Source organism: Scophthalmus maximus, chromosome 14 (genome assembly GCF_022379125.1).
Source record: "Scophthalmus maximus strain ysfricsl-2021 chromosome 14, ASM2237912v1, whole genome shotgun sequence".
Lineage (NCBI taxonomy): Eukaryota > Metazoa > Chordata > Actinopteri > Pleuronectiformes > Scophthalmidae > Scophthalmus > Scophthalmus maximus.
Genome location: NC_061528.1, coordinates 6,986,029 through 7,001,296, shown reverse-complemented (window position 1 = coordinate 7,001,296; position 15,268 = coordinate 6,986,029). Strand labels below are relative to the sequence as shown.

General features: G+C 48.1%; 2 protein-coding genes across 6 annotated transcripts in view; one reads left to right on the top strand and one right to left on the bottom strand.

Moving 5' to 3' along the window:
* Positions 1-2,723: 2,723 nt before the first annotated feature.
* Positions 2,724-4,678, top strand: nr0b1 (nuclear receptor subfamily 0, group B, member 1). Its single transcript, XM_035604846.2, has 2 exons — positions 2,724-3,667; positions 4,079-4,678. Exons 1-2 carry the CDS (start codon positions 2,962-2,964, stop codon positions 4,318-4,320), a joined length of 948 nt encoding a protein of 315 aa, XP_035460739.2. The 5' UTR covers positions 2,724-2,961; the 3' UTR covers positions 4,321-4,678.
* A 3,965-nt stretch (positions 4,679-8,643) lies between these two features.
* Positions 8,644-15,268, bottom strand: part of il1rapl1a (interleukin 1 receptor accessory protein-like 1a) — a 160,577-nt gene continuing 153,952 nt past the window's right edge. For 2 of the 5 annotated variants that reach the window (XM_035604694.2, XM_035604693.2), the window contains exons 9-12: positions 14,959-15,105; positions 12,481-12,651; positions 11,543-11,587; positions 8,644-11,012 (exon numbers count right to left, since the gene is read on the bottom strand). In XM_035604694.2, the coding sequence (XP_035460587.1) occupies positions 10,291-11,012; positions 11,543-11,587; positions 12,481-12,651; positions 14,959-15,105 (1,085 nt within the window). In that variant the 3' untranslated portion in view covers positions 8,644-10,290. The remainder of the gene's footprint in view (positions 11,013-11,542; positions 11,588-12,480; positions 12,652-14,958; positions 15,106-15,268) is intronic. The other 3 variants (XM_035604696.2, XM_035604697.2, XM_035604698.2) reach the window with 3 other exon arrangements.

Genomic DNA, 15,268 nt, shown 5'->3' with positions numbered 1-15,268 from the left:
CTAGAAAGCAAACGTCTCTTGGCCGTGAGTCCAGCACACGCTAAAGCTAAAACCTTCAACACCGAAAGTAATTCAGTAAAGTGTTATTATTTTAGTTTTACCCTAATCTCCTTAAGATTTTCCCACCGTTCAAATGCGTGGTACAATCTGAACCAATTACCAGACCTTCAGCCTTATCAGTGTTCGGCTGCAGAAAGTTGGAGGTCACCCAGTCTTTGATGGCAGCGGGACGAGTGCGTGAAAATCCGAATCGTTACTATTTTCAGGAATAAACAACACGGACGACTGGGTGTCACTGGCTGAACAATGCAAAGACACAAGGCCGAGGGAGGTAGCGGATACAAGATGAATCAAACGGGATGTGTTGTTAGCCTCGTTCACTTGATATCATTTGCTTTATTGTATACACATTTTCCCAAAAGTGTAGCCTAATATTTAATCTCTTTGAAACCATTTTTGGCTTAAACTTGTCATTGTGTTGTTAAAAGAAAAACAAAACACCATCTTATTGGTCCCCCATAAGCCTTGCTTTCACCATTTTATTCTCCTGGCCACCAGGGCGCTGGTTTACTTAATTTACGACACAAAGGCGCTGCGTCATCCATCGCCGGACGCAAACAGGGAAAAGAATGGCGTTCTCACGGTATCTATGCCCAGGGAAGGAAACGGCAGACGGTGAAACAGCCGAATTGACGAAAAACAACTCAGCCTTGCAAGAGAAAAAGAATCCTGTCGACGGGGGACCAATGGAAGCGAAGAGGGCGAGTGATAGAAAAAGAGATACAATTTCAGAGTGAACCTTGGACGGACGTTCACTCCGTGGAGAGAGCTCCGAGGCTCGATTTTTACGGGGTTGTTTTCTGATTTGGACAGTAGCCAGGGGGTCGGCACTGGGTCAGCCATGACGTGAACGCTAGGAGCCAGAAAAGGAAGCAGGAGCGTCAGTGTTCATACTTCTTTCTTCTCCTCCGTTATCTCCAAAGTGATGTTGGCGACTTCCTCAGGAGCTCTGAGGGAAAAGTACCTGGGTCCTTAGCGGCGCCTTGCTACTGTCGCGTCGCTACGACAGTGACCAAACAACAATACCACCTGGAACCACTGGGGGGCACAAACCTTTTTTCGTGGCCTCTTTAGAATAAAAATGTTCCGTCGTCAGTGTGGGCTGGAGGAATATGAGAAATATTTCAAGAAATATATCATTCACCCTGTCAGAGGGAAGAGGGCGCATGGGGGCCAAAAAACGTCGATAAACAAGGGAAGAAACGGAGGACCTGTGAACAAGGCAAAGAGCGAAAGAGCGCCGTGGCTGTCTTTTCAACTCTGTGCTTTTGCAGCAAGACATAATGTAATCTCTCCTTGAGACGGAGGGATTGTTATAACCTGCGCTGGCTGGGCCTTGAGCGGGAGAAGAGACGGGGCTGAGTGAAGGCTGTTTATCCCGTGGCGTCCTTGATATCAACATGTGAAAAATCTTTCTGTTTTTCTCTCTCTCGGCTAAATCAATACAAAGACATTTGGCCTCTGAACAATGTTTGAAGCGCTGCCGCAAAAGTTTTTCATGCCGCCTCCATTCACCGCCCGCGTCCTTCAGCGGCACAGAGCGCGGGGACGATGATGTCCTGCTCACTGCTATTTCATTAATGTCGCCATGCACTCAATGTCACCCTTTCTCCACACCAAAGACAGCCTTGCGCCGGGACCTTCGAGTGGCAGTCTGAGGGCATTTCGTTGGGTGGCTGCGGCGGAGACGCCGGGATCTTTGCACCTCAAGTCAGGAAAACTGGCTCGCAAGCTTTGTCCGTGTTTTTTCTTCTTCTTCCCTTCGACACAAATTCCCCTCATTCTGACAAGACCGGCGTTTGGTTTCTATCTGGTTTGACTGCCCCTGTAATCACTTCCGATTTTCCCACAGCCCCCTTCCTCCCCTTCGCAGCGGTCAACCCCTGGCCTGTGATCCCTCTTAGGAGCAATTAAGATAAACCTCTAATTCATCTGCTTTATCCCGACCTGTCTTTCTCTCAGTCTCTCATTCACTGACCTCCACTCCTCTCCCCTCTTCAAACCACCCCCTCCTCTCTCTCCCTGCTGCTCCCCATCCTCCTTCAGTGACAGAGGCAAGGAGAGCATTGAGTCATGACATCATAATTCACCAGCTCCTGTTTTCACGGTTAAATCAATATCAGTGTGTCCGAGTCAAGGTTGGAGGCCGGCCTTCACAGCTCAGCTCTTCTTACTTTTTTTCTCCGCCCCCCCCCCCCTCAGAGAAAATCATATAAATTTTCCCCTAAAATAATTAAGCCTTCAGATCTGTCGCTGGCCCATATTTTTCACCAGCTCCTGCCTGATGAACAGCGCTGCCACCGAGCCAAGGCGACGCTGAGAATAGATTCCAGACTCTCGATTCCTCGTCTGTCTGTGCCAATTCTCTCCCTCTCCCTTCTTGTCTTTGCTCCTCCATCACACTGGATAACACAATGGGCTCGATCAACCCGGGCCTGTTGACTGCTGTGTGATAGTCCACCTGGTGACATGGGGCTTTAAAGGGTCACACATTGCAGGGGTCTTTATTTGAGCCCTTCTCAGGGGAGTCACTTTTAATCTCTGCGTGGTGAGGTGTCTCACAAAAAAGGTCATTTCACATAGCTCTGTATCTAATAGGTGAGGAGCACTGAGAGGGGTGTGTTTTTTTACAGTGTGTGTGTGTGTGTGTGTCAGGCCGAGGAGAGGAGAGGAGAGGAGGTGAGGAAGGAGGAGGCGCCTGAGTCTGGGGAGGCGGACTGTGCGGAGAGGGACCGGGCTCTCGGGGCTCCGGGGCAGACGGGAGCTGATATAAACGCGCCGCCCTTCACTCGGGGCTATCGGCGGATAAGGGAAACGTCGCTACCTGTGCGCACTGACCTCCGGCGCCTCGCAGACACAGCGGTGACGCGCCGTGCGCCGGCACATGTGGAGCGGCCATCCATGGCCACGCTGGACGGCTGCCGCTGCCGGGGAGCCAGCGGACGGAACAACAGCAGCATCCTCTACAGCATCCTGAAGAGTGACGGCCTGGCCGCCGCCGAGGAGCCGCAGCAGGAGCATCAGCATCAGCATCAGCATCAGCATCAGCAAGAGCAACAGCGAACACTGCAACACTTGTTCCACAAGGCGTCCCCGTCCTCCTGCGCGCCCGCCTCGCTGCAGGAGCTCCGGCGGCTGCAGCAGCAGCAGCAGCAGCAGCAGCAGTCGTGCTCCTGCGGCTCGACGCGCCGCCGCGGCGTCCTCCGCTCGCCGCAGGTGACGTGCAAAGCGGCGTCGGCGGTGCTGGTGAAGACGCTGCGCTTCGTGAAGAACGTGCCGTGCTTCCGCGAGCTGCCGGAGGACGACCAGCTGCTGCTGATCCGCAGCGGCTGGGCGGCGCTGCTCGTGCTGGGGCTGGCGCAGGACCGCGTGGACTTCGACACCACGGAGACGGTGGAGCCCAGCATGCTGCAGCGCATCCTCACGGGCTCCCCGGACAGACCCAGCGAGGCGCCGGCCGGCCGGGGCCCGGGCCAGGGGAGAGGGGCGGCCGGCGTCTCGGTGGTGGACATCGAGGCCATCAAGGCTTTCCTGAAGAAGTGCTGGAGTGTGGATATCAGCACGAAGGAGTACGCGTATCTGAAAGGCGCCGTGCTGTTCAACCCGGGTAGGTCAGGGGTCGTCAGACTCACCTCACACCGGTGGCACCGAGCTGGTGGCTGTCAGAGCACCACCAGGGCAATGTTGCTGTGTGAGGAACTACTGTGTGTGTGTGTGTGTGTGTGTGTGTGTGTGTGTGTGTGTGTGTGAGAAGTTGTGTTTTATTTGAAAATGATTGATGCATGTGACCTTAATAACCCTGTTATTAACATGTGAAGTGGGATAAGTACAGTTTAAAGTCCAGGTGATGCCATTTCACATGGAGGAGTTTGGATAACAAACTGAGTTACTGCAGCCTCCATGTTGTAGCCCATGGAAACCATCCTAACTCTTCTCCCCACTTTCATCTTTCCATGTCCCTCCTCCTCCTCCTCCTCCTCCTCCCCCTCCCCTTGCCCTCTCCTCTCGTCCGACCCAGATCTGGAGGGTCTGCGCTGCCTCCACTACATCCAGTCGCTGCGTCGCGAGGCGCACCAGGCTCTGAACGAGCACATCAAGCTCATCCACCGCGAGGACACGACGCGGTTCGCCAAGCTGCTCATCGCCCTGTCCATGCTGCGGGCCATCAGCCCGCCGGTGGTCGCCCAGCTCTTCTTCAGGCCCGTCATAGGGAGCGTCGACATTGAGGAGGTGCTCATGGAGATGTTCTACGGGAAATGAGACTCGGCCGGGCTCCGCGGAGGGAGTGAATTCTGCAGGTTCAGCTGCCAGGTGGACTTGAAGTGATGCTGTAAGCTCTTGTCCGGTGTGTAGGGAGTGAGGGCAGGTGGAGAGGATGTTATAAGGACTGAATATACAAATACTGCGTGTGGGAGATCTTCAAAATCTGGGGAACGACCAACACTGGCGAGAGACAGAGAGTGAGAGTGTGTGTGTGTGTGTGTGCGCATGAGAGAATGAGAGAGAGCGGAGGGTTGAGGTGTTCTAATAGAGGAACAATGCAGAGCAGCTGCTGGAATTCATAATTTATTTGTTTTTATATACATTATTTTTCTATAATAAAAAGAATAATCTCAGAGTTGGTTATTTTTTCTTGATGTACCTCGTCATCCCTCGTGTGTGTGTGGCATCAGCTCTGTCACGAGTGACACACACTCTCTTACACAGCATCGTATGTAGGAGACATGTCTCAGTGCGTGCGGACGAGAGTGATAACGAGGATGCACTCACAGATCTGACGCATGTCACCTCGAAAAACCGGACTCAGACTGATATGCGCCAGCCACAGTTTAGAGTTATTGATGGCGTGTTACTACGTCAACGTGAGACGAGTACAGGCTGCGGTTACTCACACCAAGCTGTTCTCGCACCTGCAGGTAAGTCAGAGAGTTGCAGAGAGTTTGGCAGGTGGGTGACTATAGTTCTTCTAAATACTGATGAAATGCCAGGTAAGACCGCCAGAGTGCAACAGAACACCACATGCAGCAACTGTGCTGTGTGCGCGCGCACACGCACACACACACACACACACACACACACACACACACAATCTCTCTCTCTCTCTCTCTCCCCTCACACAGACAGGTGCAGGAGGCAGAGATGGTGCAGGAGGCAGAGATGGTGCAGTAGAAGCGCCTCAGGTAATGTTCTACCTGTCCCTCCAACTCCGGTCATTACGGTGTGGAGTTTTGTGGATGCCGACCAAAATGCCTCCAGCGACGAGGAGTATTTCACGAGAGAGAGAGTATAAAATTTAAAAAAAAATCTGTCTATACCCTGCAGAGGAAACGCATCTGGAGACTGCACATAAAGGCAACAACAGTTAGGGCTTATGGCATCATCATCATCATCATCACCATCATCATCATCATCACCATCATCATAGAGCGTTAGGTTCCATTCATTCTTTAAAGGCCCAAGTGATGAAACACTGTTCAACATGAACGTTCGCCCTGGGCAGCAGCTCCCTGCTGTTACATCACATACAGTCTGACCAAACGGTTTCACGAAGGCCGAGTCCCCCGGACACAGCAGCTAGAATAGTTGGTCACTGCTCAAAGGCCAGATGGTGTCTACCTGTGCTCTGCCCCCCCCGGGCCTTTGTTTTGGGCCACTCTGACAAAATAACCTGACCGGAAGGTTATTATCATACATTCAGATATGCCCTGCCTTGCTCACTTTTGGAATATACTCCCGACATCGGTGGGAGAAGTACTCCTGAAGTAAAAGTACTGCAGCAAAGAAATGTCTTACAAGTCCTGCATTCAAGTTTTTACTGAAATTAAAGCGTAGGCCAGAAGTGTAAGCTTAAAAATGCACTTTAAAAGTACAAGAAGTAAAAGTACATGGAAATAACCCCAAACTATGATGAATTATTTGGACATCACTATAATATTGCAGATGATAAAGCTAATTCTAAAAGTTTGTGTCTAATTATGTTTTAACTTGTAATAACATGATTTATTTGTTGATTATATTTTGTTATATTAATCTAAAAGTAGTAATCAAAATTACTGCAGCAGGGGTTCTGACGACACTGCAGCAGGGGTTCAGCAAACAACAGATAAAACACCTTAAAAAGTATTCAATTGTCTTAAATTCAGTTTGCACAGGTCTTAATTTGTTTAGGCTTGTCACCACCAAAGCTCACAGAGAATACATCAGAATTACTAGTGCCTGTATGTGCTGCGTCTCCTGATTCGGGCTACATTATAAGTGTAAAACCAACGCCTCTCTCAAGTGGCTCGAGGATGACGAGTTGATTTGGAAGAAGTTTATTTGAACTACAAGGTGTGTACTTCCATCCTGTGTGGTGTGGAAAAGGTCGGAAAAAGTCTTGAATTGAACTTATTTATATCTGTAGAGACACTTTCTAATAAACTGCTCTTTGATGAGAACGATGCTATCGACACCACATATGCCTGATGCAGAAGTTTGACATGACTGATAGAATACAGCTTGTCAGGAGTCTGTCCATTAACCAATGCTGTATGTATGTACCAGAAACTGATACGCCAGCAGTTTGATCAAAATCGCAGCTGAAGTTTTCCACCCAAAACTCCACAAGAGGATGTTTACACGGGCAGAAGGATTTTAAAGTGGCAATGACCTTGTCTCTGTGCTACCTTTTCATTCCGATGCAGTACAAAAATAACCACATGGCAAAGGAATATACGGATTTTCACTGAAACAAAAGGAGGTGCCGGGAGAAAGAGGCAGGGGGATGAAAATATGAAATACACCAAGTGATGTTGATGTCAAGTGAGCACACATCTGCTCATTCTCACACACCCCCTGGTGGTCTGATTGAACATTGCAGGGAAAAACACAAAATGACACACACACCACCGTAGACTTCTGCTCTGAATTCCCGTCTGCGTCCTCGACATGTTCCCGTTCGATGGGACCGGTTTTCTCTCCATTAAGTCCTTAATTGCTGTGGGTGATAAAGACTCTATCAATCCTGTGTCTGCTAATAAAAGTCCAGCTGTCTGGTTGGAGGCTGCCAACATGCGACTAGTCACCAGCTCGACACAGCTGTTGGCATCTTTCATTTAAATAAAGTCCAAATTAATTTCAGTAGCTGTGCTTGGATCATTCTACTTAAATGACGCCGCTCTAACAGTTTACGTGGTCTGACACCATCTGAGCTGCACAGGCGGCTCTGTGCACCAAAGCGCGGACAGAAAATGTCCGCCCTCTTGCTTTTCCCGCCGACAGTCTTCTGTCGCTCCTCCCTCTGCCTTTAACTCCGCCCTGTGTGTCTCTCTCTCTTTCCTCTGCCCCAGTTTCCCCTCTTCTATCCTCTCCTCTGGGGACTGACGGATGAATCGGAAGAATCTGCTTTCCGTCTCTGTGTTTACCAGCAGCCCTTGTAGGTAGTGTCTATCCCCAGGAGAGGGCACTGTCTGGCAGCGCGCGAAACACCACGGCGCTTAAGTTGCCAGACGAGTCAGGCATCAAGTGAAACTCCCCCGGCTTGGAGCCAAACATGCAGTATATTTTGCCTCACATCAGCAGATGTGTTTTCTGTTCCTATCTGACAGGATGGATAAGGAGAGCGGCAATAAATATCTCCAGCCAGTAACGAACCAGGGAAATGGCAATTATCACGGCTTGCATTCTACCTCTACGAGGCCCGGGATGAATCCCCGCTCCTCAATCGGAATATTTTAAAAGGTCAGAAGCCCCATTATCACATGCTGTCTAATTGTTGACTCCCCCCCCCCACCCCATCGCCCACCGAACTGACATTCTGCTGCGAAGGTTGTGGTGTTGTGTTATTTGTCTCTTGAATGTGAGAGAATAATTGGTAGGACACAAACACACATCTGGACATTAGCTCCTTCCGCCTGTATAGTACCACGATGCTGTTATAGAATAGTAGAGTTGACCAACCCGGTAGCAGTTCAACCAGGAGACCTATTGAGAGATTAGTGGTAAGTGGACTGCATCTATATTGAGCTTTTCTAGTGTCATTGACCACCCAAAGTTACATTCGACCATTCGCACCCTGCTGGCACAGGGGGGATCGAGCCATCGACCTTGTGGTTGGTGGACAACCCTGTCTGCATCCCGCTACAGCCGCCCCTGCGAGGATGAGAATGAAGTCAAGTAGAATCGAATTAGATTTATTTCTGAGCATGAGGAAATAGACTTTGGTGCTTAGACGCAGGCGGGACACCATGGAAACTGTCCCGTGAATCAACTGCTTCAGACACGAAGGAGACTTTGACGAGAACGAGCTGGTGGATATTAGAGATAGCGGCAACACTGCTTGCGAATTAGGAGACGTGTGCAGGAAACAGTCTTCCCGTCTGAACCTTCACTCCGCTTCATTTGACAGTCGAAAGCTCAGTTCAGTTCTGAGCTTCGGTTCCAAACAAGATCACTTCTCATCTGTTCCACTAGTTGAGTCGGACGAAGCCACGGACGGTGATGAACTCGTCACGAGTGTGACAGTCGGGCGAGTGACGGGTTTTTAGGAATCAGCGACGACAAAGAGTCAAAGCTGGACACAAAAGAAAACCTCAAAAAGGAAATCAATGTTTTTTAATGTGCAGTGAGAAAGTAAGGGCAACTGATAATGATTGTGTTTCTATAAAGATAGACATTTCTTTCCAAGTGAAAATCGTGTTTATATATTTATATAAATATCTATATTATATATAGAATACATATCTATTTGCTATGCATACTCAAAAATCACACCTTCAAATATATTTAAAAAGTCTTTCAAAACACAAATATTTTTCTTTCCTTAAACATGAACTATCCATATGAACCAAAGTAATAATCAAGATGGGAATAATATTGTGTTTAAAAAAACCAAAAAAACCCGAAACATTGAAAATGCTTTACTTTTGAATCTAGAACAGTAGAGGGCATTTTTTTTTTTCCGTGTGGGATTCATAAACCACCTTAGTGTCGTAAACAAACCGGGGATCACGTTGCAAGGATACAAAACCAGCATAACACGTACTGTATACACAAATCCCCGTCCGATGGTCGATGAAATGCAAATCAGTGTGACTTCTCAAGCAAACTCTTTTCCGTTACAAAAATAGAATTCTTTTTAAAATAATCTACAGATTTTCTTTTTAAGGTGAGGCATTTTCACTATCGCTCTAAAAACAGCAAGGCTGTTTGTTTCAATAGAAAATATGAAGCTTTAGAGATCTGCCAGTCTGTCGGTCGGTCTGATTGGAGAGGACTAGCGCTGCCCCCCGACCGCTCCACCTGCTCCGCCCCACAGGGCGCCGCATTTTCACCAGCTCCTCCTTCTTTTTGCATATTCTATGATTTTTTTTTTTTTCTTTTCTTCAAAGGAGAGTTTCTTTTTGAACTAGATACACCTCTTACAGGTACAACGGAAAAGAAGTGTCGGCTCCTCGAAGCTCCTGAAATGTCCAGGCAATTCCAAAAAGTGTTAAAAAAATGTTCTCTTAAACTACACAAAGATTTTAGAAAACAAACAAACAGACGGTCCCAAACAAAAACCTGAAAACAGCACAGGTGCATGGGCATACAGGCTTTTCAAACAAGCGTGTTGGAAGAATAAAAAAAAAGAAAATCTTAAAAAAGGGAAAACAATAAGAGATTTTACAACCGTGTGAAACAAGTTAAAGCAAAGTCCTACATTGGAGAAGGCAACGAACATGATCGAATAAAACAAACAGAAATGAATAAAACTAAAACGGGAAAACACTGATGCTACAAATAAATTGAAATATATGTACAAGACCCTGTTTTCCTTGTGTTTGTATGTATGCACATATGTGAGTGTACGTGTATGCGTGCGTGTACAGAATTGCCATAGTGTGTTGGTTCTTTAACGTAGAGTTCCTGTGAGTCCGTCTCTCACTAGATGATGAAACAGCGTCTTCATTACATCTCCTGTAGTGTCACATTGAAAACATCCCCTGTGACACAGGCGCTGTCCTCCTGGAAAAAAAAACAAAACAACAACAACAACAACAAAAAAAACCCACGAGGGTAGCAGTGTCCACGAACCTGCCGCATCTCCGTCACTCGCTCACCAACCGTTGGGTCAACTGGATCCCGAACACTCGTCGGCAACAAAATTCGCGAGCGTGAGCTGTTTTCCGTAGCGCTACCAGACTGAGCCCAGCCACGCCTGACCCTGATTGATCCTCCTCCGGCCGCCACACGCCGAGCCCTGTTCCATCATTACCAGATGACGCTGGAGATGCTGGTTTCTCTTGGCAGCAGAGGGAGCATGGCGTTGTTGGCGTGCGCCTCCTCCAGGCTGTGCTCTCTGCTCTTCCCCGCGGGCCTCTGTCCGTTCAGCAGTGTCAGCGGGATGTTGCAGTAGGTGTGCTGGTTCCCCAGGGACGAGAGAGGCGGCAGGGTCCCCCCCGGGGGCAAGTCATACTCGTAGCTGCGGTAGTAGTGTTTCTGCCTCATGGTGGTGTGGTAGGTGTTGTGGAAGGTGGAACGCAGCTCGGGGTGGGCGGTGGCCATGGCGGTGGAAGTGGCCGCCGCCATGGAGATGGCGGAGACGGTCTGCAGCTCTCCGAAGGGGCCCTGCTCGCTGACGTCCAGCGCCGGCTCGTGGGTGAGCATGGGCACTGTGCGGCGGAACGGCATCTCGTACTGCAGCTGCTTCCAGAACTTGGAGTTGAGCTTGTTGCTCTTGGGGCCGCGCCACTTGATGACGGTGAGGGTCTTGATGGTGTGCTTGAGGGCCTCGACCTCCTGGTAGTTCATGATGCCGCGCAGCTCGGCGCACTCGATCAGGATGACTTTGATCTCGCCAGTGACCAGCATGTTGCGCAGCCGCGTCTCCAGCTCAAAGATGCTCCAGCCTCGCCGCACCACATAGTTGGGTGTCATGACTATAATGAGGCGCTTGCTCTGGTCGACACAGCGAGCCACATCCTCTATGTAGGCTGCAGGGGGGAATGAAAAGAAAAGAAAAGAAAAGAAAAGCAAAATACAAAGACATGAGAAAGGCAAAAATGGTTGATCAATGTACCTAAAGCTAAAGATATTAATAAACGAGCACAGGACCACGACACAGAACTATGATGGATGAACGTACAGCATGAAACACAAAACACGAGACAATGACAGGCGGCTACTTTGTCCAATAACACTCATTTTAGTCTGTAGATCAAAGTGCGGACAAGCAGACATTGGGACTGCATGTGTGTGTAGACACATATGTTTAAAAGCATGGCGTTGGTGAAGTTTGATCTAGATCGGCACTCTGGGTGGAGGGCAGACCCACAGGCAGAGCCCAAGCGAAGCGCTGAATGGCCACAGATGGGCGTGGATGATTGACAGAGCTACACAGTCAATAAGATCAGGCGGAGTTGCCGTCTATCGAAGCGCCACTGTGAGCGTCTCTTTGGAGACGTCCTAAGAGCGGGTAAATGACAGCGGTGGACAGGAGAGGAAAAAGACTGATGGCGAGTACCTCCAAAGAGTCGAGTTTCATCCTGGTAATGTTCATTGGTGAGACCTAAACATAAACATTTTCACATTCAGGTCACGGGCGGAACACAGCACACAGACACAGAAAACAATACTCAACACAGTTGGTAAAACAGTGTCCGCCTCGCCTCTCGCTCATCTTTTACATTTCACATACCATTAATCAAATTCCATGTTTCCCTGATTGGATATTAATCTTCCACAATCGTGCTTGGCACCGACGCTGCCGGCAATTTTTCTTTTGATTACAGGAAAGAGGCAGGCTCAGTCAGCAGGACTCGGAGCCGTCGCACATTCCCGTCTGATGTTTAATTCTGTCTGGAGCAACTAGGACGCGTTTGCGTTTTATCGGTCCCACATGAAGCCTTCAGTATAAAAACACAGCATCACTGCTAACCAGAGCACGCTGTGTAGAGCGGGAGCCGACTGGCACTACTCAGCAGAGTTAGCGCACATTGGAATATGTTCAGACAGAGTTTTCACGCATTTTTTAATGCAAGGACGAAACCAGGGTGGACGATACGCTTGTTCAACACATCAGCTCCCGATACACCATCGATAGGAGGCATGGCGACAGCGAGCGAGGAATAATATGATCCTCATTTCATCAAGAGAGGTTCGAAGGGCGAATATGTCTTCTTCCCCTTTCCCCATAATCTGGAAATTTGGTCGAATGCTCTTTTTATCACTTCTCAGTGTGAATATATTGTGCTTGAATCTGATCTAAGAGCACAAAACATTGGAACACAAGACAGTGACAGTGAGAAACAACACTGAAGACAAACAACACACAGGAAACGCTTCCAACCACGACAAAATGAGCCGGACACTGCAGCGACTACAGAGCAAAATGTGAATGCCGTCACACGCGGCGACGGTGTGATACATGGACACACGGTATGTGTGCGTCGTGGCGCTTACTTCCTGTCGGGATGAGGTCTCGGTCGGGGATGAAGAGCTTGTAGCCGTAGTGCTTCTCCAGGACGTCAGGGAGGATCTCCAGGGCGAAGCGTTCCTCCTCCCTGGTCTCCTGACTCCACTGGTCGGGATCCACTTTGGTGTAGGACAGGTACGCGTCGTAGTCTTTGTTTTCTGAGGAACGCAAGAGAAACGACAGGGAGATGCCGATGAATAAAAAAACAAACCGATGGAGTAAATTCACTGACGTTCAGCAGAAAAAGCACAAACGCCCCTCGAGTCGTCGTGGCACAGTCGAACATTTGAACAACTCGATGGACATACGTACGTGGACAACTGGGCATCACGCATGTATTCAATTTATCAAACCATGGAGGCATTTTACAGTGACCCTGGCTCAACTTCCACGGTAAAGATTCATTTCTTAAAACTCCTAACTCAAAATGATATACCACTAATTCTGAGGTCACAATCTAATTTGGCAAAAGGCACAGTAACCCAACACTAAATTAAATGTTTATAACTGAAGTTGAAAAATGAATCAAATAAATCACTGTATTCATAATGGTTACATATATTGAATAGAAATTCCGTGGTCATTTCCCTTTGAAGGTGATACAAATTACTGTGACAAAAATGTGAAATGAATGCAGAATTTGAAATTTGAAATGTCGCAGATTGAAAATAACTTTTGAAAACTTCACTTTCATTCGATGAATATCTGACTTTACAATTCAGTCCATACAAAGCAGGAAAACCCCTCGTTAGATGTTTTAGTTCACTGCCTCAGATTACATCTACTGCTTGGAGAAACTTTTTTTTTGTTTTTCATAAAGACATGAAATATTATACAATTCTTTTATTAATTCCCTCTGATGAGGCGTATTATGATATGTGGCTGTAGGGATTTGTTCTCATTCAGCCACAAGGCCTCGATACTGTGTGATAAGGTCTGGCTCATGTTCCAGTTCATCCCAAAGGTGCTGAGTCGAGGTCGGGGCTCGGATCCGCCCAGTGGAGTTCGAGACGAGGCCAGTAAATTAGTTCATTAGTTCATTTTCATAGTTCAAAAATAGGCCCAGACCAAGACCAATGAAGGTACGTGGACTGTGGTGTCCATTTGCTTTTGGTAATATAGTTTAAATGAGAAAACAAAACTGATGTAGATAAAAAAAAATAAAATACCCGAATCATGATTCAAGCTGTTTCCCACCTTGAAATGATTTCCCAGGAGACGGAGGGGAAGAACTTAAAAGGCAGAAAATAGACGACGGGAAAAAGGAAAAAAAAAAAGCACCGCTGGTGACATGATCAGTAAGTCCTACTCATTATGCTCTGTAGAAAGTGGAATGTGGGCCAGCCAAAAAGAGGAGAGGGGCTTTTTGCACAAACTCTTTGAGGAGCGCTCGCAGCTTTGAAACTCACTGGAAAGGCCACGGCTGAGCTCAGTATGGATCCAAACATCAAACAACGCTTTCAAATTTGCATCCGAGCTCGCAAATTAACCACCTAGCAAACTTGGAAAATCAAAACCAGCTTGTATCAGTGGTCCCTGACGGTATGATTTAATCATGCGGAAGTTTGAGTCAACAAAACTGCGTATAATAGATAATTCATGCTACTGTAGAAACAATCAAGTGATTTAGAAATGAGTTCAGCTTTTTTTTGTTTTTCTCCCCCACCCCAGAATTTTTGAGAAGGAGGCAGAAAAAGACTCAATAGAGAGAAAGATACAGGGACACAAACAAGAGGAATCCTGTCCCCGACGCAAAAGTTAACTATGTTCCGGAGCGAAAACAAAAAGTTGACCTCCAATTCCGAGCTGCTTATGCTCCTGTTTGTCGCTCGGGGGGGGGGAGGAGCTCGGAGCCGATCTCGTCCCCTTGTACCACAGAGTGTGGGCATCATCCCATGACATGTTGAGACTGATCTCTTTTTAAATGGGCAACAAATTGAAAATCTGTCTCCTCTCTTTCCCTATGCAGCCATTGCAGCAATGCACGCACACACACACGCACACGCACACAAACACACACGCACACGCACACAAACACACACACACACACACGCGCACACGCTATTCCAACAGCAGAGAGACAGAGGAAATGAGCTGCTGAGATAGAAGCGGAAAAGACATCTGTATCTACCAAGGGGTGTGTTATGGATAGAGGCCTTGACAGAATACACACGCAAAACACATAAAACCATATGCACACGGGTAAACAAACAGAACACATTCACAAACCGAGAAATGCGAGCGAGCGAGCGAGCACACACACACACACACACACACACACACACACACACACACACACACACACACACACACACACACACACACACACACACACACACACACACACACACACACACACACACACACACACACACACACACACACACACACACACACACACACACACACACACACACGTTCATCAGTGCAACATCTAAGTTTGGAGAGACGTGATGTGTCTTTACCTCCGTCCACGTCCTCGCTGCCAAAGTGCCTCCTGTAGAAGAGCATCAGCTCGATCTTGTAGCATTTGTAGAGGGAGATGAGGAAGATGAGGAGCAGCAGGATCGCCCCCAGCCCTCCCGCCAGCTCCACTGTGTACATGAGCTCTGCTGAGGACAACACACACGCCGACCAGAAGATATTCAAAAAAGACAAATTGTGGGTTATGAGCGCACAAAGGGCGGTTATTGATTCTGCACCAGGTTTGGACTCGTTGTCTGCTCCCCTTTTATCGTTTGGTCGTCTCCTGTTCAACTCAAAGAGTGGGGACAC